Source organism: Oxyura jamaicensis, chromosome 1, assembly GCF_011077185.1.
Source record: "Oxyura jamaicensis isolate SHBP4307 breed ruddy duck chromosome 1, BPBGC_Ojam_1.0, whole genome shotgun sequence".
NCBI lineage: Eukaryota > Metazoa > Chordata > Aves > Anseriformes > Anatidae > Oxyura > Oxyura jamaicensis.
The window spans coordinates 195,805,928-195,825,116 of record NC_048893.1 but is presented as its reverse complement, the minus strand read 5'-3'; the positions used below and the strand labels follow the sequence as shown (position 1 = coordinate 195,825,116).

Below are 19,189 nucleotides of genomic sequence, written 5' to 3'. Positions count from 1 at the left end.
CCATTCCTTTAAAACCCTAAGCTTACACTTTTACAAAATTCAAACAGAAGTGGAGAGTTGCCCTGCATTTCCAGCAGGACTGTCACAACCTCCTGAATCTCAAAAACACACACTGTGGTGTATCGCCTCCTCTAAGCAGAGACCGGGGAACAAATCTAGCTGAAGGGTCTGTGAGTATAGCAAACATCAGTCACAGGTGAGGCTGGTGGTAAGATATAAACTCTAGTGCAAATGTCCCAGGTCATGTGCATTAGTGGCACAACTCTGCCAGAACTCGTTGGGTTACACAGCCTGTATGAGATTATTTATGATCTCCACGGGACATCCCAGCTCTTTACCTCTCTTTAAGGAAATTCACTTCTGTTATGCTAGTAGAAGTTTTGAAATACTCTCAAACCCCTTCTGACATGCACTACTATGGTAAATTGGAGGGTGGAGGGAAGGAAAGGCCTTAAAAAGCTTGAGCTCACTTACAGCAGCGTGTTGAGTACCGATGCGAATGGCGTAACTCCAATACCACCAGCTACGCAGAGGCTGACCTCATAGTTCAGGGATTCTTCAAAGGGACTTCCAAAAGGTCCATCCACATACAGTCTGCAAGAGAAGCAAAAGGAACAATTTTAGCTGCAAAAATCACAGGAGAGAGGGAAGGCAAGGAGGATTGGAATTAAAACTCTACAAAGAATTTGTTTCATTTTTTTATTACTCCTGGGATGCAACATGTGAAAACCTTTGTCCTTGAAAGCTTGACGTAGATAACTGTGAAGAGAAACCAATGTACAGGTGACATGAAAAAACTGTGTCAGATAAAATCTCCTGGCACATTCCATGATTAGACAAGCCTTTTTAAATCAAAGCAGTGTAAATGACTAAATTATTACTATCCTTTGTGTCTGGTATTAGAGGGCAAAGAAAGTGCTGCACTGGAAACAATAACAACTTGGTGGGTCATATCCAGGAAGACAGAATTTGGCTAGCCCTGCCTAGAAGGTTCCTTGAACATCAGAAGCTGCTGAGATGGACAAAGGGGTACAAACATCTTTTTTTCCTGGCTTCTCATAATGCTTTTCAAGGACCTTCAGAGAATAAAGAAGAAGTGATATATACCCATCCTGTAGTACATAAGAGAAAAGAATTACCACCTGCCTACTGCTTCACTTCAGGTCCAGACTCTTGGGAATGTGATCTATGCCAAACATATACCTGAAGAGGGGAAAAAAATCACTGAGATGTACCTCTTTGCCTCTTGCCTCTCATTCTTAAAACAGTTTTGTCTACCTGTTTATAAAGATCACTTAGGAGACTGAGTTCCATTTCCAACCCATTTTGAGTATTTCAGAGACTGCTGAAAGGTCAGCTGATTGTAACCTAAAAATGGGACTTTAGGCATCTCCACAGGTTTGACCTCCAGATCTTCATTACTCTGCTGAAAGTCTGACCAAGGCCACCCACAGACATATCAAAGTTTACAGACAGTAATATTTCTTGTAAGATTCACATAACCCCTATTCTACCTATGTAACAGCAAGTACATCTCCTGGCTGCAGTAATTAATCTTTACAAATAAATATGAAGAAAACTTGACTAATACTTTCAATTAAGGTCCATTCTGAGTATGAGTGAATTACTGGATCATCACATTTTAGGTGGCCAGTGGGATCAGCGCTGTGTTCAGCAGCTCAGTGACAAAGTATTTGCTCACAGCAAGGCTGACTGAGATCAACCTTTGGCATGACTCCAGAAAAACACTCCAACATATACATTTTTATACATACTTGTGCAATTATGCAACTAAGCTAGGATTAGCGCACACCTAATAAATGGACATAGGCTTCTCCTTTATAGCATCAGCCAGAGACTTAAACACTAAAGAGGTGTCTCTTTTCCCAGACAATGTCTTCCAACCCTTATCCGATTCTTTCCTATTGAGGGCTGGCTCTTAGTTACAATTTAACATCTTACAGCCTAATCCCCTTTCTTTTAGCTTTGTGGTCTGACCCTTGGCATCTTGCCAGTCAAGACAACATCTCAAGGGGGTTAAGGAGAATCTCTTATTTAAATAAGCAGCAGGGGCAATGTAGAGAAGCCCAATGTAGAAAGGTGTGTACTTCAGGGACATTTTGAGAGAAGTCCACAAATGTTACAGGTCTCAGATGTGTGTCTCAACAGAGATCTGATTTTGGGATATCTGTGTGGGCAAGAAGATAAAAAATCTGTACAGGATTACCAACTGAAATCCACTGCCTATCCTGCCATACCTCCTATGCATATGTTACCCTAACCAGGTCCTGCCTAGCTGGTGAAATTTGGAGAATCACTCCTGATACTAAGCGTATAAGCACAGGCCTGAGGGAAATCTCTTGCACTCTGCATATGAAGCACTAATTTTAATTTAAATATACAGGCAAAGCCAACATTTTGGGGGGAAGCAAGCAAACAAAACAAAAGCAAACCAGCAAAGCAGATTTTCCCAGAAATGTCCACAGCTGATGTGACTATAGTCATACTTTGTATGGTTGCCACTTAGCAGACTTGCACTTGAGCCTTCTTGAGGACTATCTCAAGTATGTATGCCTGCTCTCACATGGGACTAAGCAATTCCTGGAAAGTGAGTGCCATTGAATACCACTGATGTGATCATAAGTTGAAACATGCAAAACGTCCAAACCAGACGAGCACATGTCCTATTCCATGCCAGAAATTCAAGAAACAAGCTTCAATTAAACATGTATTTTGATTAGGCTGCTTCAGTTCATGGCCCATTAGCCAAATCTGGCCTGCAAAATATTTTTATCTGCCCACTGGCTCTTCCTCTGAGAGGGTGAGGAGCAGTTGTTTGGACAGCAAATGCAGTCAGAGGAGCCAAGGGCCTCCTGCTGTGCCTGCATGTGGTCCAGCACAGAACAGCCAGAAGTCACCATTTCCAATTGCAAGAAAGAAAAACAGGGAAAAAGCTGGAGAAATATTGCTACTGCGTTAGCCCACTCTACAAGACTTGGAAAGGTGGATTCCAAGGATAACATAATCTCCCTGGACGATTTTGTTGAATGGATGTCATAAACACACTATTTAACCCCAGCCAAGGGAATAATTTATAACAAAAAGAAATGTGTCCTGATGGAGGTGGTCTGTTAGGAACTGATCCTTCTTTCATTCAAGTCAGAGGAAGAAAAAAATCGGATGCCATATAAAGCAGCACGGTGAAGAACAGAGCACTGATTCAGCCATTGACTTGTGCAGGGATTATGCAACTTTCACTTCCTGTCAACACGCTCTTCCTTTCGTCTGGTAGAAAGGAAAAGTTCTGTACAGAAGTGGCTCATTATTGCAAATGAAATCGCACAGCATTCAATAAAAAGACAGATGAGCCAAGGGGAGTAGGATGTCTTTTTGTTTCTTGAGTTATGTCCCAGATATATCACACTAGTATATTATGGTCTCCCCCCAAGCTTTAATTTAATTAACATGAAGGAAGGGAATAGAATTTCAGTAAAAGTTTAGAAATTCCCCCTTCAGGCAAACTTATTCAAATAGCGAGTTGTTCTTTTCGCGTGTATTCATTTCTTGTCTTCAGACTGCTTCCAGTTATTCTGGCACAATTTCTCAGCTCACAAACAGAGAAAAAAAAAAAAAAAAAAAAAAAAAAAGGCCTTCAAAACAAAAAGCATCACAAAAACCAGCAGAGAACAATATCAAACAGCATCTTATAGATGGCTGGTGAACAAATTTCCTATTTAAAGCCCCCATATTCTACAGTACAATAGTACAGAAGAATCCCAACAAGCACCAAGACAGCTTTTTCCAGCACTGGTCAATACAATTTCAGTAAGACGTGGCTGTTCCTAAACTGATGGACACCGTCCTGGGGACAGGGTCAGCTGCACTGCTTCTGAGACCCACCTTGTCACCTTCCATCAGGAACTGCACAGTGATGTGTGGAGACACCTGCCCACACCTCTGCTGGACTTCGAAAAGCCTAGTGCCTGCCTGGTACTTCACTGCTCAGCTGTAAATGCTGATATTACATTGTAGCTTTGGGAGCTACCACTAGACATTATCATGGATATTAGTGGAAAAACAGATGGATAGGGGAGTTCATTCGAGAGTTTGTAGGAAATTTTAATTAAAGAAGCATCAGCATTTTCAAACTGAACAGAATGACTGGATACTAAGTACTGCACAAATCACAGAAAGTAAATCCTCATCTGACTGAAGTCTGTGGCAAAACCTTTGCTAATGTCCACAGAGCACTGATTTCACTGGGCAGTATATTTGATATCCATGGAGCAGTATTCTGTTTGTTACTAAGACCTAAGTGTAGATATCTTTGTATAAAGATATACTAAGTCCCCAGTACAGTCGAAAGAGATACAGCCCAGATGATTAATGTATTCAGGATGTGACAAGCTGCTATGTCTACTGACTGTACTGACTCAATTCAATAGGTCCTTGGAGATCTGTGTCCCTCTGAATGGCTGCTGAAGGCCAGGCAGAACTAAAGTGGCATCAGACACCTAACCTGAGGCACATGAAGCCAGGCATAAATCTCCATGAAGGTAACTGGGCATCAGATACTCAGCTCACACACAGACACCTGCATTTAGGTATCTTCAGCTGGAGCTGAATTCCCTATGAAGAGACCGGGTCCTTGGATTCAACAGGTTTTGGATAAAGTTCCCCAAAACAACCCTCCTCCCACATTTGTTCTCTTTAACTTGCTCTACCAAAACCTCAGCTCGGTACCACCATGGTGGATACAGCCTCAGACCTCCAAGGAACCAGCTCTCTGCTGGCTTCAACTCTCCTTGTGCTCTCCTGTAACTCTTGTGCTGCTGTAATTCCTCTCCCTTATTATGCATCAGTGGGATGCCACCAGCTCCCTCTGATAGCCCATAACACCAGCTCCCACCCCCATGTGATAAATATTCCAACAAGTGCCTTCATGTTCCTCCCACACTGCCCTTCATGCCTGGGAGGAAATTTCTGTAAACATCTGCAGAGCTATTTCATTATCTCCCTTCAAATTCCTTCTTAAGGCTCCTCTCCTCGTTTCTCTAATATCTAAAAAAACAAAACAAAACAAAACAAAAAACAAAACAAAACAAAACAAAAAACAAACAAACAAACAAACAATAAATAAAATAAAAAAAATAAACCAGAAGTCTACAGCAGTCCAGCTACTGACTTGCTTGCCATAGCTCATTCATGTTCTGGCCCAGTACCGTTTCACTGTTTCCCTGAATTTTGTTGTCTGATGGTATCAATCTGTGGCCTTCTGTTCTTCAAGTCGGCGTTGACTTGGTCAGGGCAGTCTCTGCTGTGTGGCTGGGTGTTAGCAGGAGGGCTTCCTGATGCATGTTTCTTCAGGGCATTCATAATAATAGAGATAAATAATACTGGAAACCATCCAGTTCTGAAACTTGTATGTGAGGAAATTTTTCATATGCTAGGTTTGCAGAAAGCAAAACGGACTGCAGAAGTGTTCCAACACACTTTGGACCCAGGGCTCAGTTCACAGTTTTTAGTAAAGACCTAGTTACAACAAACTGTACTTTTCAAAGACACTGTACTTACTACTATGCAAAAATTTCAACCATTTTCTGCAGCAAAAATCCGGACAGCTGCTTCATCTTTTGAAGTAATTTCATTATTTAAACTTCAATTAATAAGCATATACTTTGACATTATTTTTCCCGAATACTTGTGATTGTTGACAGCGTTTTAGTACCAACATCCTTTTACAGCTGAAGAACCAACACTTGAACAAAGTATGAAATCCTTGGTTTGGATAGATTTCCAAAACTACTATGGCTTTTCAGGGCTTGTGAGTTTAACAAAATGTGGCATGTGAGATCAGAGGTTCCCATGTGTTCTTCTGACATTGTGAAGGATGATGTTTTCATTACAGAAAACAGCACTCCCTCAGACAAGTAAGCTTGTAAAACCCAGTGGGTCCAATTAACTTTATATACTATTTTGCACGAGACTGAAAAGTGTTATTATTCTAATTCAGATTGCATTAGGCATCATCTCCTTTTTTTAAACATCTTGAGCTTAATTTCTGATTGCACACTTTTTCTTTTCTACTTCAAACAATATTTTAAGTTTGTACTAGAGCTTGCAGAAATTTCCTTCTCTCTTCCTTAGAAGATGCTTCTTTTATCTATTAATATTGTCTTCTCTCAGACCAAGTTATTTTTCCTCAGAATTGAATAAAATTGTCTAAATATTGACAAAAAGTATTTATGGACAAGCTGTATTTCTTACTACTCATTTCTGACTATCACAGGAGAGAAGCATCAGTTTAGACCATTCACTTTCTTCATTAAAAAGGTATGTAAAACCATTATGAGAACTACAATCAAGTATACTTATGTATTCAGACAACTTTGTTCTCTCAAAGAAGTACATGTACTTTCTGTACCAAATTCTTTGTTCAATATTCTTAATTAATGTTACATTAATTCTTCTCCATGGCAGCCTTTTTACTGTCATTTTTATAGAATGTTTCCAAAATGTATTCCTTTGATTAAAGATGATTTAATTTTATTATAAGAAGAAATCCAATTTTCTACTTACTTTGTTAACAATTACGGTAACTTTTATGAGGTGCCTTGCCTCTGTAAACTTGTCTCCTACTGATTCTGCCTCACCTAATGATGTAAAATAAAAAGAGTATTTGCAATGGCTGTACCACCTATTTTTAACTTGCCTTTTGAAAATTTAGTTTATCATTAAGTGATAAGATGCTGCTTTGGAATAGCAACCACAACTAGATCGAACGTGTTGGTGGCCAGGTTTCTCCCCAACTTATTCAATGACACCACAGGAGTTATCTGCCCATCTCATGGTATTTTTGTTTTGAAGTAATCAACTTCTGTATTTGCTCTTTTGTGTCTTTTAATAGTTAGAGGGAGGTTTTTCTTGCCTATATTGCTGCTGTTGGTGGCCATTTCGGCATTGCCATCTAGCAGACAGCATGGGTCCTTCTCACAGGGAGTGCTGATATTAGCATTGAGCCCTTTTCCTCCCTTAGTAAATTATACTTGCTAAGATGGGATTTCCCCTTTCCCTGTGTCAGTGGAAATGCCTGCAGCCTCAGTGTCTCAAGGGTACTGTGGAATATCTAAAGCAACTGAAGGAGCTGGATTGCCAGAGTCAGATGCTGATTCAAGTTTTTCACACCTCTAATTATTACATATGGCTTTTGAGGCTTTTAACCAGGACTAGAGGTCTAGCATAGACCTCAGCCATTGTTCAGATATTTTCAAGTTATCAAAAAAAAAAAAAAGAAAAAAAAAAAAGGAAGGAAAAGACTGAAATATTTACATATTTACATGGGATTTTTGGACTCAAGAAAGCCTGACAGTATATACATGAGACATAGTAGCCCCCCATGGAAGCTGCTTTGAGCTTACTTAGAGATATATATGATGAGAGCATACTGTATCAAAGGTCCAAATACATTTTTGGTAGTAGACTGGGGGAAAGAGCAGACCACTCTAACGAGACATCCACATTGCAAGTAGGCTTTCCCAAAAAAGCTCCAATACATCTTAGGGGCTGGGGAAAGAAAAGTTGGCACCTGTTGATGAATCTCAAGGACGACAAGTGCAGAAATTAAAAGCCTAGCTAGGTAGCTGAAGAAAGAAAAAGGGAGGAGTGAATAAGCTGACTGGAGTGCTGGAAGATACAGTTGGCAGATCTATCTGAATACAAGACTAGGAATACCACAATCCATTCCAAACACAGCTTGTTCTGACTCTTTGTACTACATAAAAGAGAGTTAAAGACAGACAGACAGGAAGGAAGGAACCCACAGGATACAATTTCTGCAATTTAAATGAAATAGTCAATCCTGGAATAAAATGGGATCCTCAATATATAGTAAACCTGAGCAGAAATACACTACCTAGAATGTGACAGACCCCCACAAAAAAATTGGCATGTCCCCCTGCTGATTCTTTGGATGTATGTTGGGTAAGCAAAGTAATTTAGTCCAGTCACAAGCCCATATTTCTCTGGAAAACTCTCTTTGCAAGGATATGTTTCTCCTAACCACATTTTTTAAGGAACAATGCTCTCCATGAGTCTCATATCCTATACAGGACTGTTAATGTGTCTCTGGGAGTCGGTTTCCTTCAGTGCAGTTACATGAAGCAAATAATCACTGGTTTGGGGGTCTGTAAAACATCTCTGCTTGCCCTTAGCTGTCAGAAAGCCCACAAATAAATTCTCCAAATATTGCCCTGACGGTTGAGAACTGAGGTCTGCAAGATAATGGAAAGGCAACTCCAAATGGCTTCCAGATGTTCAGTGATGGCCAGAGAAGCTCATTTCCTTAGATGGACAGCCTCTTATCTGGAAAGGGCTGGAGAAAACTGGCAAAGCCAAAATGGAAAGAAAGTATACCTGCTGAAAGCTAGAGGGAACCACACGCAGTTGCAGTAAAACGTCAGATTAAGGATGAGATCACTCAGTTTGGATAAAGAATTTCTGAAGTCAGTATAAGCCTAAACATGATTGTCCATACAAACTCACAAGGAGAAGCTTATCAAGCTACCAGAGAATATACTGCATTACATCATAGATGAGCTCAAGCCAGCCCTGAACATCTTGACCTCTTCATTGTTTTTCTCTGAATATGCTCCAACTTCTTATTTTGAGTTCTGTATTTAAAGTGAATGTCCCATTATTGTCTGCAGTGCTCCAATTTCAGTCCTGCCAAGGCTCTATATAATGGCATCATTATTCATAGGTGATAGTGTCATTATTATTACCTTTCTAGACATACAAAGATGACTCTGTACAGCCCTCTGGCCTCTTAGGTTATTCAAAACAAAGAATTTTTAATCCCTTCAATTTTTAAATTCCTTCATGCTCTTCTTTTTTTGTGTACTGTAAGAATATCCATGATAACAGAATCTTATTTTTAGCATTTCTGTGAATTTTAAGAAGCTGAAAGAGAATAGGTGACCCTGAACAAGACAGACGAGCAAAAGACTTTGCAAGAGATGGAGAGGGGACGAGTGTTTAAGTTCACACTAAGCACTTCAAATATAAAATTCCTCTCATAACCTTTCCCACCCTTGCTTTTCATAAACATCCTGAGGGTTGCAACCCACTGGGTGCGAAGCATTGCTATAGGGCACAGTGACTAGAAGGGACTGAGGAGAACAGAGGCTGGACGTCACCGCAGAACACCTCTGGCACAGATTCAAGGTCCAAGACGAAGACACCCTGGAGCTTTTGCTGTAGGCTCAATACCAGTTCCTACTGATAAGACACCGTGAAGTTGCTCCGTGAATGCAAAGAGAAACCACAGTGTGTGTGCCTGGTCTTGTTGCTCTGGGGGCACATAGGAAATCTGACTTGAGACTTCTTGCATAAAATCAGTGTCCTGCAGCTCTGTGCTGGCTATGCCGATCCCTGTCATGTTCTCTGTCATTGTGAAATGCAGATCACAAGATGGTTCCCGCAGGCCTGACCTCAAATGCCAGTTTTGATCAGTCTGTGAGGAAGAGAAGTTCTCCTGCCTTTTAGACCCATCTCCCTGATCCTCTCTGCTGTCTAGAACACCATTCAATTCCTCAACCATGCTCTTCTTTCTGCTGAACCAAGGTAGTAACACTTGCTCAGACTTCTACTCCAAAAGCTTAATTTAATAGGTTAAATACTCAGATATATGTAGACAAAAGGCTGTTATAAAGTGCTAAATATGATCCTAACATTTTTTCCCCCAAGTCACCATTTCTGCTTCAATTATGATAAATTGTCTCTTGGTGAACTGTCTGAAATTTCTGCATATTTTGACTCATCTTACTTTTCTTTAACCCCTGAAATTTCTCAAATCATCTAGAAAATTCAATCCATCTGCTCTGAAATATACTATCCTCCCTGGCTCAATATCATCGGAGGATTTAATTAACTTGATGTTTACATTTCCCTCCTTGTCACTCATTACTTAATATATTGAAAACAACAGGTCCCAAGATGAATCGCTGCATATTTGATACCTCACTCCATTTAAAACTGTCTGCGTGTGAATTATTCACCTGCCAGCGGCTGACTTTTTCATTTTTTCTTTTTTCATTTGAATATACTGTGCAGAATTCTTGTTTAGACAATACTTTGCTAAATTCTCTCTTTAAAAAAAAAAAAAGTCTGATTACAGGAAAAAGAAGTGGCAAAAATGACACTGAGTTCTATGACACTGGGATTTAGTTATGCAGGACTGAAAGAGATACTATCAAGCAAATATAGACTATATAGTCTATACTATACTCATGCTATACTTTCTACTAGTCATCCCGCTGTGGTACTCATATATGCAAGTAACTACAGCAGGACATGGGCAGTACACAATGAAATACCAATGCTCTGGGTTCTGTGCATCCACCAAACCTCATTTTTCCAAGAGCTCATTCTATATCTATCAGCTGCAAAGTTTTAGGTGTTCCACATACCATCCACTTGAAGGTATCCTTCAACAACTTAATAAACTGTGAAGTAAAAATTGGGCTGACTGGTGAATACTTTCTGGTTGTTCCTCTCAGATACATGTTTTAAATAAGGCTAAGTGATAGCTTCCAGTCATTGGAGAACTCTTGCCAAGCCAAACAAGAGAGGGTAAAGATGACTGTAGATAAAGGCACCAGCCCTGTAATTTCCTTGTTAATTCTATTTCATCCGTTTGGTTAACCTTTGATGGCAGTGTTCAAATACTTGACTGAACAGGGCTTTTTTTTTTTTTTTTTTTTTTTTTTTTTTCCACCGATGACCTAATGATAATGAAACCATACATAATTTAGAAACACTTTTGATTTTTTTTTTCTGTGAGTAGGTTTTATAGTGCAATGTCCCTTGAATTTTCATCCTCTAAGGAAACTTCAGGGCAGAGAAAAACAGATCCCAGTCTCAGCAAAGTCAAGATACACTTTTAATATTTAGACACACATTAAATATTTTAATCATGAGTCTTCTCCTTGGACATCATAAGATGGATGGAACAGGGAAATAAGTCAAATGTAATTGTCTCTTAATTACCATAATATTTCCATGTGGTCCAGATGTTATTCACTGGTGCCAGAATTTCAGTGCAGGGTCAAATAATTAACAACAGACAGTTAATACAGTGAGGGGGGTTCATCTGACCAGGTATAGCTGGCATAGGCAACAAAGAGATAAATGTTTTTCTTAAATTCTGGTGATGCCCTCTTGAGTTGCTTGTAGCCAACCTGCTCTATTTTGCTATCAAATGATTTCAGAAAGTCAGCCCAATTTTTTATAAACATCATTTGCACCAATTCCTTAGTGTGGATTCCTTAACTACGGTGCAATTCTGCACCAAGAAAAAGAAAAGTTAATCATCAAAACTTCTGCAAAGCATTCAGGCAGCAAAGTGTTGCTGTGGATGGGGCAGTGAGAGCTAGGAGAGTTCCCCACCTCAGGAGTGCTGCTTCTGCTGACTCTGAAAGAGGGAAGCAGGGACTGAGCCCCAGGGGACAGGCCTTGGGCTGCAGTTACCGCTTGGAATTAGATGCTCAAGTACATGCTAATGGCACCATGGGCCAAAGAAGCCTTGAAGACACCAAACTCAGCTTGCTTTCCCCTGGGAACACAGAAACCAGCAAACAAATTAGCCAGACATTCCTTAAACCCTCCTCCCCAACAGAGGACAGAAGGAGCTCAAGTTGTCAGTCAATACCAGCATCACTTGCCTGTCACCAAAGTGCCCAGAGGCTCTCATTACAATTAGAGTGTTATAAAGCTGAACAAGCTCATTAAATTCTGCTCTGCTGATCCCATAAGGTAAGCCTGTTCATTTGAATTAAGGTATCTTTCTCCATGTAACATGTGGACTGTCTGCAAAACAGAAAGCTGCATCTGTCTTTCCCTCCTCCCTGCTCTCCTCCCCTTCCACCCTCCTCTCGCTCAGACACAATATCCATAATATTCAACATCACTCTGCTCCCTTCCAAGCTGCTGTTCAGACACCGAACTCTAATTACAGAGCTTTTTTTTTTTTTTTTTTTCTTTTTCTTTTTCTTAGGCTCACCAGAAAGTTTGACTTATGTGAGCTGAAACAAAATTTCATGTCCTCTCCTTGAAACAAAATAGGGCTGACAGAGAAGCTGGCGTGTAGTGATCGTCCTTCAGACAAAGTTTGCTCTTTCTAAAGGGAAAGCTGTATACCATTTCACTTGAACATAACCAAAATATGTAACCAGTGACTTTTACACTACAGATCTTTTGAGATCCCTCAGGACTGCAGTGCCTGCCCTTTCCACTCCGAAATGCTGGCACAGCCACTCAGTTTCCTACTGAAACACCTTACCTAATGGATTGGGGTACTTTGTAGTCTTTCTTGCAGATTATACTAAAATTTCATGGAAAGCTCGAGTTCGGTTCACAGCTATCCCAGATTTTATGTTATACCAGCTTGAATGAAATGACAGTTTTGAAGATTTGAGCAAAGTGAGGGGTATCTCTCCAACACACTTCAAACTCTTGCTGATGCAGTGATAAACTGAAATCCTAGAACTGCTTCTTTTGAAAACTTTGCAATGGCAGGAGATACTCTTAGTATCATCTTCACAGTGCCCAAATGCCCAGAATTGAAGGTTTATGATGCTTTCACAAGTTAATTCCATGCACAATTTGCCTCATCCCAGTTAAAATGGAATTATATGCCACAAAAAATAAACTACAAATAGCTTTCAAAGTCTGTAGAGGTTTTGGTAGGGATGCAAATACTTATTTTGCAGAAAACCCTAGAAATAAATGGACACATTTCAAATACTGTTCAGGAAGATTCAGTTATACAGGCAAAAAGGACAATTTACCATATTTAAAGGATTTCAGAATTGGTTTAGCAATGGGATAGCGGTATGGTTAAGAGATTCAATCTTTTATGGTGATTTATCTAAAAGAGGAGGTAATTTTATCTTAAACATTCCAATCTTAGAAATCACCAACATTAATACATTTTAAAGGTATCATATTCCTTAAAGATATAGTAACAGTGAAGGGAAATACAAAGCTATAATATCACTAGGTAACATCATTGTTACCTAGTGATAGTCCTGTGCCCAGATAGTGCCCAGTCCTGTGAGTGCTGAGACATTTGGCCTTAGAAACTTACTTATTTTCTGAACCACAGAGGACACATAGAAGGAACACTTATGCTGTACAGGTTGTAGGACAGCTTACAGTCTCAAACTGATAAACTGTAATTGGGGTAGGAGCACCCATATCGTGTTTTTTTTTGTTTGTTTGTTTGTTTGTTTGTTTGTTTGTTTTGAGCATGCAGCAATTTTGCCTGCCACAAGATCCCAGAGAAGCAAAGAAAGCTCCTTGCAGAGTTTGGTTCTAAATGAGTTTTTACCATGCACAAACTTAATTTAAACCTTGTACTACAGACACCTTGACAGCAATGGATAATTAAGTCATAAAGCAAAGTGCTACATGAAAGCCATTAGGCTCTAAAGCAAATGATTTTAGTATCTCTTCTTTCCAGTCGGTGACTATAACAGTTTCTGCTATTGCTTTGAGGGGAGCAAAAATGTCATTACATTCATGATACCAAGGGAGAAGCATTGCTAGGCACCTCACTACCTACATGTAACGTCTCACTTCAAGTGCAGAAACTTACACTAGTAATTTTCTGTCAGATCTATAACCCACAAAAATTTTCCATTAAAAACAACCACCAGAAACTCTGAATATCACCCAATTCATCCTCCCCATGCAATAACTTTGTACAAATCTTCTATTCAAGCATCCTTTGTGTTAGGACTTATCTACTTTCGTCTCCAATTCTGCTTGTGAGCAGCCTCAGCTAGCTGATTAGGCAACACTCAGAACAGATTTGGCAGCTAATATCATGGGCCATTGCTGCTCTGCAGCTGCTAACAACGTTTTCCAGCTGCTGCCTGTCTGGCTGTGCAAAAAGACTTGTGGTTCTTACAAACCATGGATGTAGAAGGATTTTCCTTGGGGCAAGACAGGCCTACAGGGAGCCATCTCCCAGGAGCCAATGCCTGTCCCCATGATTGAAGATAACTGACTACTGCAATAACTTACTATTGGACAAGATGGATTCTCTACTACTGCCAGTTTTTAAGACTTGAAAGCTACTTCTGAGCTAAGTTCTAGCCTAGGTACTGAGACATGGTCCTCCATGAAGCCTATGCGTTTACTTGGGGATATTCAATCTAGGGTGGTCCAGTTGGCATCCCACAGCCCAGAGCTCCTATCCATTTCTCAGAGGAGATAAAGGATGGCTGTGAGAATGACATGGGCCTCTCTCTGCTCTTGATTAATACCAAGAGCTTAAAGCCTGACTTACTGCACGAAAAAGAAATGTGAAGCGTGTCTCATACATAAAAGAGCCTGGTACTTGGAATTGAGCCACTCCATCAGTGTCGCCTGACAAAATGTTGCTAGAACTGAAATCTAGGCTCATGTCCTGATAAGAATCATAGAATCATTAAGGTTGGAAGAGACCTTCAAGGTCATCTGGTCCAACCATCACCCTACCACCAATGTCACCCACTAAACCACGTCCCTAAGCACCATGTCTAACCTTTCTTTGAACACCCCCAGGGATGGTTACGCCACCATTTCCCTGGGCAACCTGTTCCAATGCCTGACTGCTCTTTCTGAGAAGAAATGTCTAATCTAATTTCTAACCTAAATTTCTAACCTAAAAAGAAGAGACCATCGTTGCCCGTTTTATGCAAAACTAGACCAGCTTAACTGCCTCCTTTGGCTTGAAGGTTTGTGCTCCTCTCTCCTCTTACACAGATCTTATACTTGCTCTGCTACCCCAGGGGCAGCCCTAGTGTATGCTGCTTTCTGAGGTATTAATGTCTTGAGGAGGTGCAGCTGAGATGTTGATCTAACAGCTTTCCTGCTTCTTCAAACCTTGTTTGGGCAAGAGCCAGAACAGCAATAAGTGTTGCTAGATTTCTTCCCTCCTTAGAGACCAAGAAATACAGTTTTTGTTTATGTCTTATATGAAATACAAAGGAAGACATGCTAGGCAGCTCCTTTTTCCCTCCCAATTTCTTACACACGTTTAGGAGCACAATATTGTCCATTGTCCCCTTTGTTATAACTGGAATTCACATCTTTCTTTTCTCTCTTTTCCAGCACGACTTACTAACAAAACACCAACAAAAGATGCTGGATCCACTAACAGGTTATGCGACAAAAAACAGTTTCAGGGGTCCCCCAATGAAAGCACAGGGCCAAAAATTAAATTGCTAATGTGCAGGTAGGTGTATAGGATTGAATGAATGAAGCAGTTCCCTTTTGTTCATAGACTTAAGGAGGAAGTCACTATTGTCAACAACCATGATTTGTTAGCACTTTATTTTCGCTCTGAAGAGCCTGGTGCTTGGATTTCTGTAACTATGGTAATTGTGAAACTATTTTTTCAACTATTACAAGCCATTATTTTTAAAACTATGATAAAACTAGATATAAGGCCAGAAGGGATCATTGTAACTCGCTCTTGCATAATGAATCAAAGAACATCACTAATAATTTCTGCATCAAATTACTATAACTTCTGTTCGAGCTGTTTAAAAAAAACATCCTTTGAGACATCTGGTGACAGATAATTCCCCGCAGTCTCACATCGCTGCTCAGTAGTAGGCAGGTATATATTAATTAAATCAACAGGCTTTATCAAGAACTGAGCTTATGCTCCCAAATAGCAAAATGAAATCCAGCTGCAATGTTCTGTCTTATACCATTCACTTTGAACAAAGTAATGATTTCACCTCCTAAATATTTTGAAAGGTTTAGGAATCTTTTATTTTCAGCCAGAACTTTCCCTTTCTCAACTGGGAGCATTGAAATGTTTTGCATAAAACAGTTCATGACTGCTAATGAGCCACAGCTATGTTATGATAAACAGAGCTAAGTTGAACTTGAATTGTAGATTGCTTGGTGCTTAGAAGAGAATATATATGCACACGGAGCTTCAATTTTGCATGTATGTTCCTGCAGAAAACTCCCAGAAGACATGGAGTTTTGCCCACATCTCTCTACATCTGAAAGATTTGTACTTGTTTCTTCAACGTTTCTTCAATTTCAGGTGAAGTCTGAGCTCTGCTGAAGCTAGCAGCAAAATTCCCCTCGACTTTAAGGGGACCTGTTCACTCCACATTGCCGGTACTTGAACTCAAGGCCTTTGGAAACAGAACAAAAGTGTCTTTATTCTGCACTACAAGTTACTGGGGCATTGTACTGGTACTATAAACAAATACAGCCTCTGTCTCAAGGAATTTATGACCCACATTTGAGTTTAATGTGCCGTTCTAAATATTTCAAGATACTGAGTTGGCCTTGCTTGATATTATGTGGATATATCCACACAAGTCTTTGTAGGATCAGAGCCCAAACATGCAGTGCACAGAATGAATTACTGTACTCTTTCTTTCTATCTTCTTTATGGTTTAATCAAAACCCAGAGCCAATAATTGTGTTTTTATTGACATAATTAGTCCTATCGCATGACTGCTGTTTTTATAAACAGCTACCAGCCTTTACTCTACTGCCATTGTTGTTCTTGGTAAAAATTCCAAATGACAGGAAAATGCCCTTTTCCTATAGTGAATGTTTTATAATGTCATGCACCTCAACCTTGCACTAGACTGCAAACTCTACAGGATAATTTACCACTGGAAGTCATATTTAAAAAAAAAAAAAAAAAACGATGAAAAGCAAAAGCAAAAAAAAAAAAAAAACACAAAACATTAAAATAATCCCAAAACATTTATCTCTATAAACAACTAGAGTTTCTTTTAAATGCCACTGCAGATTACTTAATCAAGAATCTCTTTTTTTTAGCTAGTAATCAAAATGCTCTGAGCTCCCCAAGAATCACCTTTTCTGAGGACTCAGTGCTGCTGGTGAGATAGCTGCATTTTGAAACAAATCCTGGAGCACTTCAAAACCAGTAATTTTCATGCTTAATGTACAATAGTACAGAAAACACTGAAGTGCTTGTGTGGGCAAAGGGCTCCTTCGCTTGGCACCTTCCCATTTGATTTCAGCAATGCGGACAGGCCATGTGTTTTTTCAGTGGAAAACAGGATGGATGCTATTTTAGATGAAAGAACCGATTGCACAAAACTGAAAGGACTGTAGAAGACCTGATTTCTATTTCTGGCCTCATCCCCAAGAGAGTTGGTCTTGGGTGACACTGGTAACACACATCAGTTGTTAGCTTGCCTCAGTTTCCCTTCTGTAACAATAGAGAACATCTTTTGTAAAGTGCTTCAAAGAAAGAATTTATAGAAAAAGACTCCATTAAAGTTATTCCCCTCTTTTTAAAATTATGAACCTCTTTGCCTTTACAAATGAAGACCAGGTGACAAATGCATAGGTCATGATTCTTCCCATTGCTGAACGTCAAGGAAGACTGCCTTTGCTACTACTGTGAACTAAACTGGGTTTCTATACCATGATCCTGCTAGCTACTTCTGTGCATGCTTACATCTGGGTTGCAGAGGGAATCTCCATGGATGTGATATGCCTGTGCATCGTAACTTCTAGGAGCTGCATGCCAGAACCGACTACTTTTTCTGGTGAGACACAAATTACTTTTCTCTCTAAAAGGAAAAACACTCTTAAGACAGTTACAAATAAGATACAAGATTTATTCCTGGGGTATTATTTATGAAATATCATAAGCTTCTTGGCTTGGCTCTCAAGCTGTAGTAAATTGGCATGGATCCATCATAGATCCATTATCATTAAAATGAGTAGCAATTGGGGACCAGATGGCACAACAGTTTAGGGCACTAACTTTCTGCCGCCTATTTGTCTAGACTACTCCATGATGAGAATTGAATAACATGATTTGGCTCTGTTTGAGCTAAAAATTTCAGCAGTTTTTCAAAGATGACCTTCAAAATATATATTTAAGCAGACATATATATAGAAACAAGGATCCTGGATTTTCGGGGCTTTGTGACATGAAAATGACCATCACTTTGCTACACTCACATAAAGTCTACTTTAATTTACCAAGAATATATGCCAAAGAAAGGTTTGTAAACTGGAATGGATGGAAAGCAAATGTATTTGCAATACTCTATTATACCTGCTACATTCTAAGTTCACTTTTTTCACCAAAGTTCAACACCTTGTCATTCCATTTGAATATAAATAATAAGATAATATTAAACTTACATAGTCTCTCTGACTACAAAGAAGTGCTGCTATTTCTGCATACAAACATTAAGGAAACAGTTACCAAAATACTTTCTTAATTCCTCTCCATGGTGAGAGAGAGAGAGAATCTACAAGTTTTAAAAAGAGAACACAAATTATTAGAGACCTTTTAAGTAAATCCTGCCCTGTAATAAAGTTTTATCTATTTAATATGTCTGACAGAAAGGTATGTTTTTAAATGACCTCTAGCCATTTTAATGGAGGTGTCATTTCAGATGGTATAGAACTCCCTTGTTTAGCAGAAAATGGTAGAATGAAATAACAGAGATTGGAAACTGAAACTAAGGAAATTCATTCTATACATACATGAAATAATTAACAACTGAAGCAAGCAGATCTAAAGGTTTGCAAATTTTCCAGTTTTTAATGTCTCAATTTAAAGATTGGATGTCTTTCTAAATTTATGCTGTGGTTGAACCAGAAGCTTGCTGCAGGGATTATAGAGTAATGCTCTATGGTTTATGTTAAGAAGGGAACTCAAATTAGCTAGAATATAACAGTTCCGTCTGTTCTTAAAAGCTGTGAATCATCCAAGAACTTTTCCACCAAGCCCACAGAAGATAAGAATGAAGACTGCAAATATTTCTGAGGGGAAAAAAAAAAAGGAAAATAATCCCTCTAAAAAAACACACACACATACTTGAGGATTTCAGTAGTATCCTGAAAGTATAAAGTGCAGCTGCACTCTCAAGTTTCTTGCATACTGAGAAATTTGCTAAAAAGCTGTAACACCAACAGCATTTCTGGCCCATTCCTCACAATCATAGAATCATAGAATCACAGAATCACATAATGGTTTGGGTTGGAAGGGACCTTGAAGATCATCCACTTCCAACCCCCTGCCATGGGCAGGGATATCAGCCACTAGATTAGGTTGTCCAGGGCCTCATCCAACCTGGCCTTGAACACCTCCAGGGATGGGGCATCCACAGCTTCT

The 19,189-nt window shown here is 39.5% G+C and overlaps 1 protein-coding gene across 5 annotated transcripts in view; it reads right to left on the bottom strand.

The window, feature by feature from the left end:
• NOX4 (NADPH oxidase 4) overlaps positions 1-19,189 on the bottom strand; it is a 115,565-nt gene that overhangs the window by 19,001 nt on the left and 77,375 nt on the right. For all 5 annotated transcript variants that reach the window (XM_035329167.1, XM_035329156.1, XM_035329148.1 and 2 more), the window contains one exon: positions 475-594. In XM_035329167.1, the coding sequence (XP_035185058.1) occupies positions 475-594 (120 nt within the window). The remainder of the gene's footprint in view (positions 1-474; positions 595-19,189) is intronic.